We start from the raw sequence: 19010 nt of genomic DNA on the forward strand, positions 1-19010 counted from the left end.
GCCCCCCGCGACGCGACGTACAACAGGGGTCACCTTTCACCTACTCACCTTGTGGACATCAAACGGGCTCTATATGTACAGTCTAAACACGGGTTTCATCATGCCGACAAACGTCCAACTGATAAACGCTCATAAAGACTGCTTGATAATGATAACTTAAGGCTGCGCACATGTGCGCTGCAACGAGGGGCTTCACACACCACGTGGGAAACATGCAAGCTGCTGACTCGTCTTGTGTAAAATCTAAACATTAGTTTCTTCATGCCTTCAAACATTGATTAATGTACAATATAACGAGCGCGTAATAGTAAAGACAGCGGTTTGCGCAAATGTGTGCAGCTACGAGGCGCTTCACGCACCATGTGGGAGCCGGACGGGCTTTACTTGATACACATTAACAGTCCTGAACCAAAACCATAACGTTAATCTCACTGAAGTTACACCTTTCACTCATTAAACATGATTGAATAAAAGAGAGGAAAACCGTCTGATGCAATTGTTACACAACAACTGTTGTACAACAGTCCTTGAAAAGCAACGTCTGTGACAAAATGACTCTTAATTAAGAATGTATTAATTTTATTGTATTATAATCACCAGAGAAAACAGAGAAACGTGCCACTTTCAAGTAATCCTGAATTAGCATTTATGTGTCCAACATTAGGTTGACATTTGGTAGCTGCCAGAGAACTGACCTCAGATTTAAGACCATTGTTATTGCTTATAATAAATTTATTAACCCCCATATGGAAGAAATAAGTATAGACATGTTGTTTTAAATGTAACCTGTTCATTAGCTATTAATACCAAACTTCCAAACAATGAACAAACCTAAATAGCAAGGCATACACAACTAATGTCATGACTGAGAGCGAAGCCATACATTAAACTCAGCTATTTTTCCCCAATGCTGTTTCCACACGAATAAAAGCCTTCTTCGATAAATAATGGCATTAAAATGGGAACTGTATCAAATTAACAATGTAATAATATCTATATAGTCATAACTTGGCTCACCTGAGTGGGTGTGTACAGTACAATCGAACACTAATACTTACATCTCCCATATTAAAAATTTTACACAATGAAAGCACTTTGTTACCCTGTAAATGTAATAGCATGCTGCCTAAATCAAAGCAATTCAATACAGACACATATTGTAGTATTTTGAGTAAAGAACCACAGAGGTTAGTTGCTCGAAGTATAAAAGGCCTAATGATTGTACAAGTGGCGTTTCAGTAGTGCGGTTCACAGTCTTCTACGAGACTGTCGGTGATGTAGTTGATCTTCAGTAGTTGCTGGTAGTACTGCTGCTCCACGGCCGTGTTCACCGTCCAGCTCACCACCTCCACACCTCGGGCCGCCCAGTATTGCACATAGTCCCTGATGAAACACACAACAGTGACCGTCTCGAAGCGCAACACACACTCCCACGCTGTAGAGGGCGCTGATGTTTAAATACACTTCGAATGTTCCTACGCAGATTCATTTTCAGATTTACTCCCATGTTCTTGACAGTTTTTGGGGGGTTAAATGCCTGAAAGAAGGGCGGTGGTGAAGATATTTTCTCATTTATTCTCGTCGAACAGGTAAACTCATCTACTCGCTAGTCGCTTTCACAGCCTCGTTGTGTTTAAAATTGCGCTCTATAGAACTATATCTTTTATAGTTATCTTTGGTGTGAAACGGGCCTTTAGTGTGTTTCTAGGGGACGTCACATGTCTCTTTGATATTTCAATTACTATATATGGCTTAGGTCCCTCCTTCAGAAAAGTGTATGGATTTTTTCATTTTATTTTTTGCCAGGTGAAAATTCTATATTTGATTATTTTGAATAGGAGTTGTAGTCCCCAAAACACGAAAGGTGAAATGTTGAAAAAAGTATAATGTAAATGAATAGCCAAGCAGTCGTCCATATGTCTCCCTAACCATAGGTATAAGCAATAATATGATCCCTGACAGCACCAACAACCACTGAAGGTCCCAGCAGTAGCATTCAAGAGACGACTAAAAGAATAAAAGTGTTAGGGTTGTTTAGCAGTGGTCAAAAATAATGGTCAGTGCTTTAGTCTGTATTGAAACAACCACACAGTGGTCATTTCAGTGGTCACATGGTTGCTTTACAGTGACTGATATGCGCAATTTATTTTAGGACCTGTGGTAGATGTGTTAAAGATCTTACGGTAATGTAATGCACATAATAACATGGCTTCACAATAACTATGTAAAAATGGCAATGAAACGAGCAGTTTTGGAAGTGAGATAATGACTCACGGCGAGATGAAGTTCTTCTGCACCAGGAAGGCAGAGACTCCGCACAGTTTCCACAGGAGGTGATGATGGGCCCAGTCCAGGAGCACGTCCAACACACACATCCAGTGCTGTTTCCACGCGGACGAGAACCGCGGCGTCCCGTCGCCCAAACGACTCAGACTCCACGGCCGATGGGTCAGTGCGGTCACCACATTGGGATCCGCCTGCCGCATCTGGAAAGGAGGTGAGCAGCCGATACAGTTCAGTATTAGTGTATTACTGTCCAGTTTACACTGCCGTTCAAAAGTTTGAGATCTGTGAGATTTTTTATGTTTTTAAAAGAAGTCTCTTCTGCTCACCAAGGCCGCATTTATTTGATAAAAAAAAACAACAACAAAAAAACCGTAATTACTGTTGTTTTTTTTGTTTGTTTTTTAAAGGGTAACTAAACACTAAACCAACTTTTTTTAATTAGTGATCTGTAAGACTGGGGCTTTATTAGTGCTGGTCATTGATTCGAGTAACTTTTTTGACATTTAGGTATAAAGTGTTTTAATTCTACAATATATGGTGTAAAAACGTCTGAGTGCTGCCCTCTTCAGGTTGAACGGGGCTACTGCACTTGAATTTTCCTATTGGATGTTTGCGGTAGTTCGTGACGGTAGCGGTGAGAGCTGACGTATGCAGGTTTCAGCTTACCACGCCCCCTTGGTACGAGCTACCACGCCCATGGCAGAATATAAAAACCATCTTGTTTCGTGAAAACCACTGTAGCGAGTCAGGAGTTGGAATTGCGAGTATTGAAAACGATTAGGATAGAGTATCCGTTCATCCCCTCTATCTCCGCTGGGCTCCGCCCACTTCTCCAGCATTTTTCAAATATTGCCAGTGGGTGGAGTCAGGCTCTGACCAGGGGTTTAGTTACCCTTTAAATCAAATAAATGCAGCCTTGGTGAGCAGAAGAGACTTCTTTTAAAAACATAAAAAATCTTACCTATTCCAAACTTTTGAACGGCAGTGTACCTCAGTCCAAAAATGACCCAAGATAAACTCAAGTGCCATCAGATGCAAATAAACTGAATTATATTACCCTATAGATGACTTTGGGCTCAAACGAGCAGACGATACTAGTGTTGTAGAGCACTGGATACTTCCGAAATAATTCTTTTAGTGCTGCAGCAGCCTATGGACAACAGATAACACACATAAAAGCACAACCATTCTGGAATCATTAAATCAATAAGCGATTGCTAAATAAGAGTGGTCCCACCAATAATGGACTCACAGAGCAATGCAAGTTGCGACAGTACCTCATCTGGATGACCTTTGACATCGAAGTAAACGGTCAACTGGTGCTTGATGCATTCCTCTACAGCCTCCTGCAGCGTCGGGACCTTCTCACCTCGGAAACGCTCACTACGCAATCAACACAAACGTACCACCTGCTGTCTTCAACTTGCACTTGCTTATTCATACTCTATGTTTGAAAACAAGTCGTTCTTCCCATCTAACCTGAATCTGTGTTTGGCGGCTGCATCTAGTTTGCGCAGTTCAGAGAAGAGCAGCTTGTTCAGTGGTCCCGACCCGTTGGTGGTCCGGTCCACAGTGTCGTCGTGCATCAGTATGGGAACCCCATCCGCCGTGAACTCCAGGTCCAGCTCTACACCCGTGGCTCCATTCTCACTTGCCTTTCAGTTAGAAATCAGAGTCATTGAAAGAGGAATAAGCCACTGCTTAGATCTGTAGATTGAGAAAACCACAGTTAACGCAATGCTTTCACAATGTGTAATACAAGGAAGGTGATTTTGAGGTTGAGGAGCATGTGATGCTTATCACTTGTGCATGTATTATGTACTCTAAACAATCACATGAAAGCAGACATTTATATAATAGTCAAAACGCAGTAAAAGAATATACAACAAATACTAACAGTTGGTTAACCAATGAAAGAAGTAGTGTATGTAAAGCTCTTTGGCAATGTTTTACATATTGTTTCCCATCTAAATCCAGTGCCGACTAATTTTGTAGCTGGTTGTATGTGAGAGATATGAAATCATCCATCCAGTCTTTATACCACTCGTCCACCCTGTTATTATTTTGTCCACCCTATTGTTATTTTGTCCACCCTGTTATTATTTTGTCCACCCTATTGTTATTTTGTCCACCCTGTTATTATTTTGTCCACCCTATTGTTATTTTGTACACCCTGTTATTATTTTGTCCACCCTATTGTTATTTTGTACACCCTGTTATCACGTTGTCCAACCTGTTCAGCTTTCTTTCTTTTCTTTTTCTTTTTTTTTACAATAATTTCATAAAATCAGCAAAAAACATACTAATAATTCAGTGAAAATGAACATTTTCTGAATAATCAATAATGCAGTATTTTAAAAAGTAAACAAAATCACATTTTTGGCATTTGTATGCATCTGAAAATGTCAAATTATGCGTTTGTATGAAAGTAAGTACTATTCATTCGCATTATTTATATTATTTTCTGATCATTTATTAACTGAAATGCTTTTAAAGGGACAAAGGTACACGAGTTGTCTAAGATAATGTACACAGTGACCATAAACTAGAATCATAAGTATTTGAAACTGATGTTTTCATTTTTGATCTTCCATTTCATTTATTTTGTTTAACCCCTTAAGTGTCACGGGCCCACCGGTGGGCCCAAATTCTTTACATTTTTAAAACAGTAATATCCTATACTAAACCTAAACTAATCTTGACAAACTATATATCATTTGAAAGCTTACAATCTCTAGTTTCCATATTTGGTGATTGATTTTCAAAATAAATTACAGAGGAGCCGTAATTGATCAATTTGCAACAATAATATTTTCATACTCTTAGACCTTTATTTTGAAATAGTGATGAACATGAAAAATCATGAAAGAAGGGTAGAAACCTCAGTTTGTTTTTATTCTAAGAGTTCAAAAGATAGCATCCATTCAATTATAAAAAAAAAAAAGGTCTGAATTTTTTTTATATATAAAGAAAAAAATTATATGATGTGGCAGGAAGCTAAAACGCACATGCGTGTTCTTTTTATGTTTCTTAGAGGTTGAAATCATATCAAAATCTGCCAAACTTCTCATATTACTTCTGAATAGGATGTCTACTTCATAAATTGTATGAAAATTGTGGAAATAATGGTTCATATCACTCAAAACACATATGGAAATGGAGGCGCCCTTATATGGGCAGTGATGGAGTCTGGTTGTCATCTAGTGAAAAAGTTTGGTACTGCGCCCAAACAAAATCTTACTGAAAGCTCATTTTTTGAGATATCAACCTAAAATTTGAAACACAACTTGTTCAGATTTTTGGCTTTGATTTTTTTGCAGTTTTAGAGTCGCCCAGGTTTTGAAAATATATATTTTATATAAAATATGAATAATTAAAAATTTTACATTGTACATTTTCATAAACACAAACTTCTATAACTTTTTTTCTGTTTCACTTTCTTAATTTATTTCACTTCTACAAGAATCTGCCAAATGTCTTCTTTAAAACAAGACCAATCTTACGTCGATATTCCAAAGCATTCTTGAATTACAACCATTTAAGTTCGAAATGTGCATTTTCATGTATATTCAAAAAAAGGGGGGTGACACTTAAAGGGTTAATAAATGGTTACATTTATTTACCCGAGCTTGACCAAAATCGTTTTTTCTAATGTTTTACAACACCCTATATCAATGACTTAACAAGTTTGATTTTCTACATTATGATGGCCAAAAGGCACCGAATACAAGGAATGGCCCATATAATGTATGTAAATTATATATTTCATATATATATTATATTGTAATTGCATGTCTTCTCTGCATTTCTCTGTTTCCTAATATACTGTAGCTTTCTAACAAATGTGACTGTCTACTGTGAATATTGTTTGCTTGCTCAGCTCGTCAAAGTTACTTTTGATAAAAGCGTCTGCTAAATGTAAATCTAGTGTTCATCTAAATCTATATTATTTGCACTGCAATACTCATGGGTTCATCACCGTCGGGAAAGGACATGGTCAGGTCTTCTGTCAATGAACCTCTTTGATTGATTCGTTAAAAATCATTTATTTGAATCGATTCAATACAAGATCCGAATCAAAAGAATAATTCGTTCACGTTTTCAGTGTGTTTTCTTACATAACGTTACCTGTAAAATATCACTTTGGCCTTTAAAAATAAGCATACAGTGGCTTTAAATTAATACTGACACGCGAGAAAAAAATCATTATATTCGCATTAAACCGAAATCAATCAGTATGTTGTTCCCACCGTCCGTATGGCAGCGATGGTGTTCTCGGGAGCGTCGTGTCCTCCGCCGCGGTGCGCCACTGCTGACACGCCGCTCGGCGACGCTCTAGTCCCGGGCCGCAGCACCTGTCTGGCCCGGCTGGAGGGCACCTGCGGGAACCGAAACATCACCAGAAACAGGTACAGAGAGGCCGTGAGCACCGTGGGCCAGACAGCGCTTCTGGTTCCCAGCAGAACCACGACGAAGACCACAGAGAAGAGTGTGAGCCCGTCTCCTAACTGAAGCATGATGAGGAAACGAACCTAAACCCAAACCAAGCGCTGTTTCTGCAACTAAATCAATAAGTAACGTTATAGGATACTGCTGGATCGTCGCTTTCAGATGAAATCCACATTGCGAGTGTCATCAAAATGCTGACACAGGAGTGTTCAGTTTGAGTCATTCATCGCCACACACACCTGCCTGTCAGAAACCTGCTAACGAACTGTCATATGATGTATTGATGACATCACGAATAACGTTCGAAATTGCTCGCTTGACCCCACTGACTCCTGACCTCATCACGATAAAGAGCGTCATCTGATATTAAAGGCATCCTGAAAGATGCCTTTAATCTGCGTGTCGATAACCTGCTTTACCAACAAAGAGCGCAATATCTTTAAAATACTATCTATGCAATGCCGTGGTCGAAACGTTCTACAATAGAACAGGATAACTTGACTAAGACATAAAAGTCCCTGTGCGTAAATGATTTTTGGTTGATAAGGATAAATTCAGCAAAAACATAATGTGACAAAACATCAAAACAACGGTTTATGTTATTATCTTTTTCATTTGTGTGTATATATATGTTTATATACAAATATTTTATTGCGATAAAACCTTAAAGACTTTTATTTTGAAGTGCATGTTCAGCACTGCGAACTGAACTGATGTGGAGAATATTATTTTGACCATTTGTTTGGTGTATTTCTCTGTCATTATTATTGTGCCTATAATACGGTAGAAAATGTCCTCCAAACCTTCACACAAGGATTGCCCTTGACATACTTGACTTGACTAAAACATAAACGTCCTTGTACGTAAAGGATTTTGGTTGATATGAGGGGGAGGGGGAAGCGCAAAAATGTAAACGTGTCAAAACAATAAGACAACATTTTATGATTTGCTTTATTTTGTATTTTACAATTGAAAACAGTTTTATTTGACAAGTTAATATAAAATTATTGTATAGCAATACAACTCAAAGACCTTTATTTTGAAGTTTCACTGACTTTCTATTATGTCCAGCTTCACAGAAGCACAGCGCAATGCACTAAACTTGAGTAGATGGTAAGTCATTTCAAAACAGCACAAATTGTCACTATTAATACATTTTATTGAATTATTGTGGCCTTTTTCGCTTTATTTCCTTTGTCATTATCACATATTAGCAGCCTAATGGCATTAGGTTTGTCCTTGACATTGTCTTTAATTTCATCAATAGAATAAACGTGTTAAAAGTATTTTTAACCAAGTGAGCTAAATTACCAAAGTAAATTTTAGCCGTTGTACTAATTATAACACCTGTTGCCATGGTTACTGCCTCCTCAGATGATGACATCACGCTTAATTTCCCGCCTTCCTCTATATGGGTGCCGGTGTCATCATGCAGGACTCATTTCACAAGCTCAGGTGCTCTACAGCAGTGACCCGACACGCGCCGGTCGACGGATGCCCGTTACGTTCTCACGCACCCTGCAGATTCAACCTGTGTCATTCTGCTCTGACCTTGCCTCAAGAGAATTCAATCTAATGTATGCTTTCCCGGCTATCAAAGGCCTGCGAGCTCTTTCGAGACTCAAACTGATGCAGACGGGCATCACTGTGGTCTTGCTGCCCGCTGTGTATTACCTGTACCTGCAGGGACAGGCCTCAGGGATGCTGGTGAGTTACACCACAGGCATATCAGTGTTTGCTGGCTTCATGCTGTACTCTATAAGCCACTATGTCAGAAGAGTGGTGGGCATGATGTATCTAGATTCAACGCAGACCGTCCTAAAGGTGTCGCACCTGACCTTCTGGGGTCACAGGCGGGACGTGTACGTGCCCGTGTCTGATGTCATGACGCTGGGAGATTCAGGGGACACCAAAGGAGAGCCGATCCTTTGTTTAAAGCGCTACAGCAGTTCTGACACTATGTACTTTTCCACCAGACTGGGGCGAGTGGTGGACAGGAATGCATTCGAGAAGGTTTTCGGGAGTTTGTCATGAATTTACTGTTTTGTTTAATGTCATAGACCACTGGATATTGTTTTCTCATTGAAAAAGTGACAAATAAAGATGTTGTGTTAAAGTATATTTTGATTTTATTTCACACAATTGATGAAAAATGATGTTATATATTTGGCAACAGTTCTTCTAACCCTAACTGATGGAGTGTGTAGCTTTTCATTTCTTAAACAACCATGTAGGAAGAAACATCATGGCCATATTCCAGGATGAGTGTCAAGATTCATCAGGCTCAAGTTGTGAAAGAATGGTTGGGAGGAGCATGAAGAATCACTCTCACACATGAATTTGCACCTCCGACTTTTGAAGAATGTTGGTAATCGAACAGTTGACGGTATTATTAGGAAAAAATACTATGGAAGTCAATGGCTACCATCAACTGGCTGGCTAACAACATTCTTCAAAATATCTTATTTTGTGTTCAACAGAAGAAAGAAACTCACACAGGTTTGAAACAACTTAAGGGTGAGTAAATAATGACACAATTTTCATTTTTGGGTGAACTATCCCTTTAAGATCACAAAATCCTTAAGGTGCTGCTAAATAAATTGCTATATATATATACAGTAGTTGAATATACTTAAATGTAACTATATACATATAGGCTTACTTAAAATAAAGTATACTGTTGAATGAAATACTTCTTGAAACGCAATACTAGCCATTAGATACATTTGGAAACTATGATGTCTGTTCATATGATTCAGTTTCTATAACCCATACAGATGTTTACAGTGTTAGAGAGCGAAAGACAGAGTGACGCAACAACAAGGCAGTTGAATGAAATTACATTTAACCCCTTAAGTGTCACGGGCCCACCGGTGGGCCCAAATCCTTTACATTTTTAAAACAGTAATATCCTATACTAAACCTAAACTAATCTTGACAAACTATATATCATTTGAAAGCTTACAATCTCTAGTTTCCATATTTGGTGATTGATTTTCAAAATAAATTACAGAGGAGCCGTAATTTATCAATTTGCAACAATAATATTTTCATACTCTTAGACCTTTATTTTGAAATAGTGATGAACATGAAAAATCATGAAAGAAGGGTAGAAACCTCAGTTTGTTTTCATTCCAAGAGTTCAAAAGATAGCATCCATTCAATTATTTTTAAAAAAAAAAGGTCTGAATTTTTTTTTTTATATAAAGAAAAAAATTATATGATGTGGCAGGAAGCTAAAACGCACATGCGTGTTCTTTTTATGTTTCTTAGAGGTTGAAATCATATCAAAATCTGCCAAACTTCTCATATTACTTCTGAATAGGATGTCTACTTCATAAATTGTATGAAAATTGTGGAAATAATGGTTCATATCACTCAAAACACATATGGAAATGGAGGCGCCCTTATATGGGCAGTGATAGAGTCTGGTTGTCATCTAGTGAAAAAGTTTGGTACTGCGCCCAAACAAAATCATACTGAAAGCTCATTTTTTGAGATATCAACCTAAAATTTGAAACACAACTTGTTCAGATTTTTGGCTTTGATTTTTTTGCAGTTTTAGAGTCGCCCAGGTTTTGAAAATATATATTTTATATAAAATATGAATAATTAAAAATTTTACATTGTACATTTTCATAAACTCAAACTTCTATAACTTTTTTTCTGTTTCACTTTCTTAATTTATTTCACTTCTACAAGAATCTGCCAAATGTCTTCTTTAAAACAAGACCAATCTTACGTCTATATTCCAAAGCATTCTTGAATTACAACCATTTAAGTTCGAAATGTGCATTTTCATGTATATTCAAAAAAAGGGGGGTGACACTTAAAGGGTTAATTGCACTTTCTATTGGTGTCTCACTTCTCGTTTCTGAGTTGATGTAGTTACTGTGATTAGCATTGTGGGAAACTATAACATTCATGTTTGGGTTTTTCTGAGGAGGGCATTGGGAAGTGTTATAATATCATCCAGCCACAAATAACAATAATACATTATCATCACTATCCTCCTAAGGAGACAGTACATGTTCTTCTAGTATCTGTGTACAAATCTATATTGGTGAGACTATAGATTAAAGTACAAGAATGTTCATGTGTTTTTTTTGTACTTGACATTAATTTACATGGTTCAGGGATAAGAATACTAAACTACTCTAATTTGTGGAAGATAAATATATGAATATTATAGTGAGGTTTGAGACATAGTAAAGACACACACTCCCTATTATCTCCTTTTTGGGAAAACATGGACTTAGAAATAAGGCCAGACAGCATTCTTATGATTCATTCACTGCACAGTGATGTATATATTTTCAATGAACATGTATATTACAATGTGCAACAGAAAAGATAAAGTTCTGACATAAATTGTTTCATTTTAAGCAACTCCAATGTCTTTACTTCATGCATGCCCTTAAAAGTGTGCTTACACTCTTGACTGAGAGTGAAAACAGGATAAAGAACATTATTTCCCCTCTCTCAGGTTTGACTACAAACTTGCATTGTATTTAATACACACATGTTGTATAGATTGAGGGTTAACATTTATATGATCAGCAGCATTAACATTTTCCCAGCAGGACCCTGTGAGTTTAAGATTTTCACTTTGAAGCCCAGCCATTTCCTATTTTCATCTCTGATTGGTTGACTCGGGTAAAGGTGATCACATGAGGTACCAGGCAGCCAATCCGGCAACAGCAGCGACCCATGTGGCCAAAATCACCTGCACTGTGGATTGTCGAAGCAGCATCCTAGCAAACTGACATGCGTAGGTTGTGTTTCCACTCACCGCTAGACAGACAAGAAGAAAAGCAGTATAGTAAAAATATATTTTTAAAAAAAAATGAAATGTTGTCGCTAACAACTTCCTCACCCATTTTGGCTGCATAGTAGGGACATTTACTGATGTCTCCACCCATATCCCCATGTGCAGGGAAGCCGACGTCCTGCACTTCCTCCTTAATGTCTTTCCCAATCTCCTGCAACTCTGAGAATACCTGACGGAAAAGCAAAGAACATGGAGTGAGGTACAAAAATGACTATTATATTGATGTATTCGCACATCACATAACCTAAAAGACTTGGTCTTTGATAATCCTCTTACGTCCAAATTAAATTTAAAAGCCAGGTTGGCTTCGTCTAGCAGCTTCTCTTTGGTCTCAGCATCCACTTCCAGCTCGTTCATCCGACTGCGGTACAGCCTCTTGAAGGCCGTGGCGTTGTTGATGCCCTCGAAATGGTAGAAGTTCAACCCCTCACCAGTAGGGGGCAGTTTGAGGGCCCGCTGAGCCACTTTCTTTAGAATCTGCCCTCCTGATAGGTCGCCCATGTAGCGGGTCCAAGCGTGCGCAACCAAAAGAACCGGGTCGTTGCGACCCACCTCGTGAATGCGGTCTACGTAGGGCCTGGTGGCCGCCGAGCAGGAGATCTTGCTCTCCCAGTCTTCACCGTAGAAATACTCCAGGTCTTTGGCCAAGGCGTCTCGCCGATGAAGCTCAGAGGGTAAATATAGTGGGGCAAACATGGGATGGTCCTTATTCTTCTCGATCTCTTCCTCAATGGCAGAATAAACATAGTACAGGCCAGTTGTGCCAAGCTGGGGTTGATAAGATGACAAAATCGCACAAGCGTGAAGGTCAGAACATCATAAGCTGTTTTTATCAAACCCTACAAGAGTCTATCAGACTCACCTTAAAAAGTTCTCGTTTGATTCGGCCCCTCAGGAAGTCCTTGACAAATGGCGAGTTCTCGGCTCTGTCGTGAGATTCCTTGGTTCCAGCCGCCAACACTTCTGACAGGTCATCAGGACTAAAACAACAGATTTATAAAGATAAAAATCTGTTATGCTCTGTACCGCCACCTATTGGCTTGGATGTAAAATCATGCAATAGCCAGTTTGAGTTTTGAATGGCACTACTTATGAATAACTTCCGATACTGATTAATCGATCTGATAAAATGAGGGTAAATTACTGAGATGAATTGTATAGTTTTGGTAGGTCATGTGACACCAACATTGTTGCCACATCAAGGGGCTTTCTACGGAAGCTTGTTTCCGCCACAGAATAAAAAAAAAATAAAAAAAAATTGTGATTTTTTAAAATCTTACAATTCTGACTTTTGTCAGATTTGCGAGATATAAACACACACTTTTGACTTTTTATTTTTTTTATTTTTCAGAATTATGAGATATACAGCAAAGTCGCAATTGCAAGATATAACACCCAATTCTGACTTTGTTTCTAGCATTTATTTATTGGTTTCTATAGGAAACAAGCTTCCATAGGTTTCATAATGCGTTCTATATCAAATATTACAGTTTTTTTTTAAAGTAGGCAGTATATACACTGTAAAAAAGATAAAGTACAAACAACTTGGATGTTTAAGTCATTTCAACTTAAATTACAGTAAACTGACTGAAATGGGTTAAATCTTGATAACTTATAAATTCTTCAATACAGTATATACTTTAGTATAAACATGCATAGTATAACACAATCATGTTTGATATTTAAACAAGCCTGTCAAGTTTGGACAAAGCCAATATGAAAGCTTTCATGAGTGTCAGCATTTTTATCAAAAGAAGGCCAACTATTTATTTCAACTATTTATATATATATAACTTTTTTAAAAAGGAGAAATGTAATGCACCCTCAAAACAAGTACATTCAAGATCAATTTGATGTGCTTTCTAGATAGCTTCTTAAGATACATTTCTTAATAGCACTGTAAGGGAAAAGAGTACCTGAGAATATCATCATTGCTTTCAGTGAGGATGTTCTCTGCTGAATCTGCGGCCATCGTGAACTTGTGCCAGTTATTTATGTCTGCTTGATAAACAAATAAGATGAGCTGTGGCGTTTAAAAGCAAACATGTTTAGATACTCTTCTGTCAATTGTGATAAAGCACATAATCAACACTGTCTAGTGTTAGTCTTCATTGCGCAATATCCATTGTGACATTATTAGTCATGCGCGTGACATTGACTTGTGTAAGACAGTCGGCAAGTAAGTTTATCCATCTACATGACTGTTATTACATTAATTTTGATGCAGTTGAAATTAGATTACGCTTTTTTGAGCTATGTAAAACAAGACGGCTGTTATTTTACCGGATAATGCTGTGTTTACAGTCTGCTGCAGTTCACATCATATTGAATGCGTGTTTACAAAACTAATCCCGCCTCAAACAGGAAGCAGAATGACGTCTGAATTCGCTCACTCGTTTTCGTTCACTTATTACCTTAATAGTGTCATCGGAAAGAGTGCATGAGTGAACGTGTGAGCAATATGACACAGTACTTTGTTTATATAAGTCTCTTTATTCGATCTATTTGTTTCACTTTGTCTTTTTTACTGAACGATGACAAAAGGTTGTTGTGGGAGACAACTAACCTGTAAATTGCTACTAACCTGTAAATTGTAAAAAAAAATTTTTTTGTCTATATCAAAAACATTTCAGTAGGCTACAATATGAGCCTGCCCTGAATAGACAATTTTTTTTTAAGAAAAAATAAATTATAGGTTGAATGCAACGTCTTTGGGATACAACGTCGGCTAAATGACAAATTAAATGATTATATTGTTGTATCAGGAATCTGACAATGTCAATATAATATAATATAATATAATATAATATAATATAATATAATATAATATAATATAATATAATATAATATAATATAATATAATATAATATAATATAATATAATATAATATATAAAGTTGTATTTTGACCTATATTTAATTCCAGGCGCAATTTCAACCTTCACCAGTAGATGTCAGTAGAAACTAGATAATCTCTCTAATCACGCGGCGGACCGGACCTTTTTTTACAGTCTATGGACCGGACGGTACGGGTGAAAAAACAATCGCCTAGCTGTATCCCACCGTAGACTTACTTAGGACCACACACGTATTTTGGCATTAAAACGCTACTGAAACTTGGTAGTGGGGTTATTTTTGATTCAGGGTGGTAAGCAACTGTCCAAGCATATTTTTTTAGGCCAACTCCAACGTCATGACGGTGAGTTTTGTCCTAGCAAGCAGCATTAACAGGTTCAGAAAACGCACTGTCTATTTGTTTACCTATTGGCTTTGAGGCAGGAATACCATTGACCGCAAAGCAATACGTACTGTACTGTTAAAAACTTATCAGAACTCACAAATGCCCATGGCGTAAGCCAGTGGTTCCCAAACTTTTTGAAATCATGGCACCCCTTTGTTCCCCCATGGCACCCCAACCCAATTAAACTAAACGTAGCCTACATGTGTAGCCTAGATACACGTTTAATATTAATATGAAAATAGCATATAATAAATAAGTATATATATATATATTTTGTGTGTGTGTCATTTAATCACTTTTTACACCCACTCTAGCTGAGCAGTGTGGGACATCCAATCAAAGGAAATGGTATAAAATGAGAAAAACACATTTCAAAAGATATATCATTGAACTTCTATGTGTGTAAAACTGTAAATGTTTGTTGATTTGTCATAAAACCTCAGAATTTCATTATTTTGCATTATGTTCATGATGACTGGGAGATTCTGATGAGAACACCAAAGGCACTTTATAGTGATTTTGACCCATACAATTAAATCTAGATAAGCACACAACAAATGAAGCATAAACAGCAGGATGGATTTATTATGAATGCATCTCTACAGAGATAGGCCTAACACCGTGTCCTAACCAGACGCCACGACACGACACGCGATAGGTAATAGGTAGGCCTATATTTTCCATGTTAATCAGATTTTTTGTCCTAACCAGCCGCGACGGCGACACGCAATGATTGTATTTTAGAAACGCTTTCTATTTTTCTGCGACATCACGGCTGGAACAGAAAGTATGATAATCTCAGGTAGCCTGTTTGTGTGCTTTATTTAATGTTAAAAGCGTGCGAGTTTGAATATGCCGTAGGCCCACTGAAAGCAACAATTCACCTCAGATCTTCAAGAAATAAAAGTGAACTAGAACGTTCAAACTGTCAACTCATTGTTAACTAACAAGTGTATTTTATGACAACGATTGTTTCAGATAAATTTGAACCAATTACTTTATGTGGGAATCATTGGAACAAAACACATTTAAAGGTACAATATGTAGGATTTTTGTAGTAAAATATCCAAAAACCACTAGGCCAATGTTATATATTTTGTTTAGTTGATTACTTACAATATCCCCAATGTTTCCAACTATTTGTAAATCGTGAGAAAATTGCGATTTTAACCAAGGAAACGGGACGTGTCAGCATGGGTGAGTCGCCGTCATATCCGCATTACCCTCGGTGCTCGTACTGCCATAGTAACCATGGCGACAGACGTGGACAACTGGGTTATGCCAGAGAATGTCTAATATGGGTTATGCTTAGCAGGACGCTCACGCTGTTGTTGTTTTGTTCAAACATTTTGGACCATGGCAAGCAGACTTTGAGACAAAAAGAGGACTAAAACGAAGATCAACATCTTTCGAGATGCCGAGAGCTCCACGTCCGCGACTAACTTCGACTTGACAGAGACGCGAATGTACATAAAACTAATCAATGTTATTTAGTTCAACATGATGAAATGTTAGAATATGCTCTGTATGTTATAATAATGTTGATCTAGCTTACTGCTAGTCTCATACAGCCAACAAACAACCTAACTAACAACATTCAACACACTCAAATGTGTCAGGTCACGTCCCGTTTCCTTGGTTAAAATCGCTATTTTCTCACGATTTAGTGTGATAGTGTCACTGTTAGAGCAAGTGAAACAGCGCTGCGTTACCTCAAGTTTAATTTGTCAGCACTTGCGTGTAGTTCGGTAAAATGAAATGTCCGTATTCCTTTATATCCGCGGGACTCGCGTTGCGTGTGGCGCTGGTATACGTCTCTCATTAGCAATCGCGCCCTGCTTCATACCACAGTCATGTTAAAAACATCACTGTATTCACTCATCCATAAAAGATCCATCAGCTTCACGACAAGATCCATAATTCCGCTTGATGCTTTGCATCATCGATATACGCCTTTGTTATTGTAAGAGATTAGCGACCCCTGGTGGCCAAAAATTGCATACTGTACGTTTAAAGATTGATGCTTAACTTTTTAAATAATAATAACCAACTCTAATAAATTTTTTTCTTTAGTTTCTCATTAGTTTTGTTCAAACCTGCTGACCTTATAACTTAAAAAATGAAATATCAAATATCTGTGCAAGGAACTGTGTAGCGAGCATTTTAATGGGATACATGTCCCATGATTTAAACTTTATATAGGCTATTTGAAATATATCATTGTTTCGCTTATCCTATTTATATTAGTTTGGACATGCTCATGTTGATGTTTTGATATATTTTTTAAATATATTCTATAAAAAGTTATTATATTAGTAATTTTAGGCTGTTTAAGTTGGAAAAAAGCTGAGAATTAGCCAGTTGTCCCGGCACCCTCTTTGGGAACCACTGGCGTAGGCTATATGATCTTGATGTTCTTGCATGAGCCCTGTATATTAGTATGTTTATTGCTATAACAATAAAAATGATTTCAGTCATGCTTAAAATTCGATAAGACGTTGGAAGCACATGTGTCAGACATTTATCATCTTTAATCAGCATAAAGGCCTACTACCACACAATCAGGAAGTCGTGTTTTCCAAAAGCCTATAGTGATCTGAAGTAGTACTTCCCGCTATTTATGGAGAAAGTCAGTGTGTTCTTATGAATATGGGACCAGCCTGCCATGAGTTTGACAGGGCATATGACCTGCACATAAGGATACAACACTATTATAACGCACCTTAGATCGGACCACCAGACAAGCCGCTCCACGTAAACAAAGGAACAAAGACGTTTTCCCTCTGCAAAACCACGTCCGAGTATTGAAAAGCCCTTTGGCACTTTCATAGCTCTTTTATGTCTTCAAGTGCTCCCGATTTGACTTCTTTATTTTGTGCTCTGCATGATGACCGCCCACCTCTGTGTTTATTAGGGACGAACTTCCTAAGATCAACAATATTGCTTTGGCCTTGACCTCACCGCTGTGCTATTTCATATTCAATGCGAGTTCCTTTGTTTAAGTGCATATTTGAGTCGAGAGTGATTATCACGCGGGCTGGATTCCTGTACACGGATCGGGAGTACTTTGAGTCGGTGATAGTGGCGGTGACATCACTCTGATCAATTGTTAGTCGTCGAGGCTCAAATTTGTCATCCAGATATTTTGCTCTCGCATTGTTTTGTTGCCTGAATATTTTTGGCACTGCAAGTTTTGAGTCTCCTTTTATAAAAGGAGAACCTTCCTGTCTGTTAGGATTTCCCCTTGTTTTCTCCAATGAACAGTTTAAGTAAACTGATCAACAAGGGTGTGACAAATCTGTGGAGCATTTGCTCTCGGAAAAACAGGCTGAATGTATTTTAAGAGCTGATTGTTGGAAAAGAAGCAGGTTTGAGGTGGTTTAAGCTGGTTTTAGCTGGTTTTGATGGTTTGAGGTGGTTTAAGCTGGTTTTGATGGTCTGCTGGTCTGGTCAAGCTGGTGTTCAGTTTATTTAGCTTTACAACCTGCTAACTAGACCTGCTAACTAGACCTGCTAACTAGACCTGCTAACTAGACCTGCTAACTAGCTTAGGGTGGTTTAAGCTGCTTTTTCAACAGGGGATGAATGTGAGAATTTCAGTAAGCCCTATCCATCATAACTGTAATTAATTAGAGAGTGTGCTAGTTTATCTTGCAGTTTTAGTTTTAATGAGCTTTTAAATGTGTCCGCTGCATGTGTACCCATCCATCCATCCAACCAATCTATCTATCATTCAATCCATCCATCTATCTATCTTTCCATACATGTATCCATCCATCCATCTGTCTATCCATCTATCTATCATTCCATCCATCGGTCTATCTATCTATCTATCTATCTATCTATCTATCTATCTATCTATCTATCTATCTATCTATCTATCTATCTATCCATCTATCCATCTATCCATCTATCCATCTATCTATCTATCTATCTATCTATCTATCTATCTATCTATCTATCTATCTATCTATCTATCTATCTATCTATCTATCGTTCTATCTATCGTTCTATTAATCCATCTGTCTATCTTTATCTATCTATCTATCTATCTATCTATCTATCTATCTATCTATCTATCTATCTATCTATCTATCTATCTATCTATCTATCTATCTATCTATCTATCTATCTATCTATCTATCTATCTATCTATCGTAACTTCCACCCATCTATCGTTCTAACCATCCATCCATATGTGTCTA

General features: G+C 37.7%; 3 protein-coding genes across 6 annotated transcripts; 1 reads left to right on the forward strand and 2 right to left on the reverse strand.

The window, feature by feature from the left end:
• Positions 1 to 556: 556 nt before the first annotated feature.
• On the reverse strand, positions 557 to 6968 carry gde1 (glycerophosphodiester phosphodiesterase 1). The gene is made up of 6 exons (XM_056269781.1): positions 6537 to 6968; positions 3766 to 3941; positions 3564 to 3669; positions 3344 to 3436; positions 2275 to 2486; positions 557 to 1383 (listed from the first exon to the last, which is right to left on the reverse strand). Exons 1-6 carry the CDS (start codon positions 6801 to 6803, stop codon positions 1236 to 1238), a joined length of 1002 nt encoding a protein of 333 aa, XP_056125756.1. The 5' UTR covers positions 6804 to 6968; the 3' UTR covers positions 557 to 1235.
• tmem186 (transmembrane protein 186) lies at positions 2378 to 8841 on the forward strand. Its single transcript, XM_056269787.1, has 2 exons — positions 2378 to 2497; positions 8110 to 8841. The coding sequence occupies exon 2, from the start codon at positions 8110 to 8112 to the stop codon at positions 8767 to 8769; it is 660 nt and encodes a 219-aa protein (XP_056125762.1). The 5' UTR covers positions 2378 to 2497; the 3' UTR covers positions 8770 to 8841.
• Positions 8842 to 11026: 2185 nt separating this feature from the next.
• hmox2a (heme oxygenase 2a) lies at positions 11027 to 13947 on the reverse strand. 4 transcript variants are annotated; one of them, XR_008809365.1, is made up of 7 exons: positions 13850 to 13947; positions 13483 to 13589; positions 12429 to 12546; positions 11843 to 12334; positions 11612 to 11735; positions 11336 to 11529; positions 11027 to 11305 (listed from the first exon to the last, which is right to left on the reverse strand). XR_008809365.1 is itself a non-coding variant. In XM_056269783.1 (6 exons), the coding sequence occupies exons 2-6, from the start codon at positions 13536 to 13538 to the stop codon at positions 11402 to 11404; spliced, it is 918 nt and encodes a 305-aa protein (XP_056125758.1). In that variant the 5' UTR covers positions 13539 to 13589; positions 13850 to 13947; the 3' UTR covers positions 11312 to 11401. The 4 variants fall into 4 exon arrangements, 3 of the variants coding, with proteins under 3 accessions (XP_056125758.1, XP_056125760.1, XP_056125759.1); XM_056269783.1 differs by lacking the exon at positions 11027 to 11305 and having other exon boundaries at positions 11312 to 11529; XM_056269785.1 differs by lacking the exon at positions 11027 to 11305 and having other exon boundaries at positions 11312 to 11529; positions 13483 to 13567; positions 13850 to 13942.
• Between the last annotated feature and the right edge of the window lie 5063 nt (positions 13948 to 19010).

Source organism: Rhinichthys klamathensis, unplaced genomic scaffold (assembly GCF_029890125.1).
Source record: "Rhinichthys klamathensis goyatoka isolate OS25496 unplaced genomic scaffold, OSU_Roscu_1.1 h1tg000289l_1, whole genome shotgun sequence".
In the NCBI taxonomy this organism is placed as follows: Eukaryota; Metazoa; Chordata; class Actinopteri; order Cypriniformes; family Leuciscidae; genus Rhinichthys; species Rhinichthys klamathensis.

Coding starts and splice junctions, on each gene's coding strand:
- gde1 (XM_056269781.1), bottom strand. CDS start 6,803: ATGCTTCAGTTAGGAGACGGGCTCACACTCTTCTCTGTGGTCTTCGTC. Junction 3,670..3,765: donor GCCGCCAAACACAGATTCAG/GTTAGATGGGAA, acceptor TTGATTGCGTAG/TGAGCGTTTCCGAGGTGAGA. Junction 3,437..3,563: donor TCAAAGGTCATCCAGATGAG/GTACTGTCGCAA, acceptor TGTTGTCCATAG/GCTGCTGCAGCACTAAAAGA.
- tmem186 (XM_056269787.1), top strand. CDS start 8,110: ATGATGACATCACGCTTAATTTCCCGCCTTCCTCTATATGGGTGCCGG.
- hmox2a (XM_056269783.1), bottom strand. CDS start 13,538: ATGGCCGCAGATTCAGCAGAGAACATCCTCACTGAAAGCAATGATGAT. Junction 11,736..11,842: donor CTTTTAAATTTAATTTGGAC/GTAAGAGGATTA, acceptor CTTTTCCGTCAG/GTATTCTCAGAGTTGCAGGA. Junction 11,530..11,611: donor CTACTATGCAGCCAAAATGG/GTGAGGAAGTTG, acceptor TTGTCTGTCTAG/CGGTGAGTGGAAACACAACC.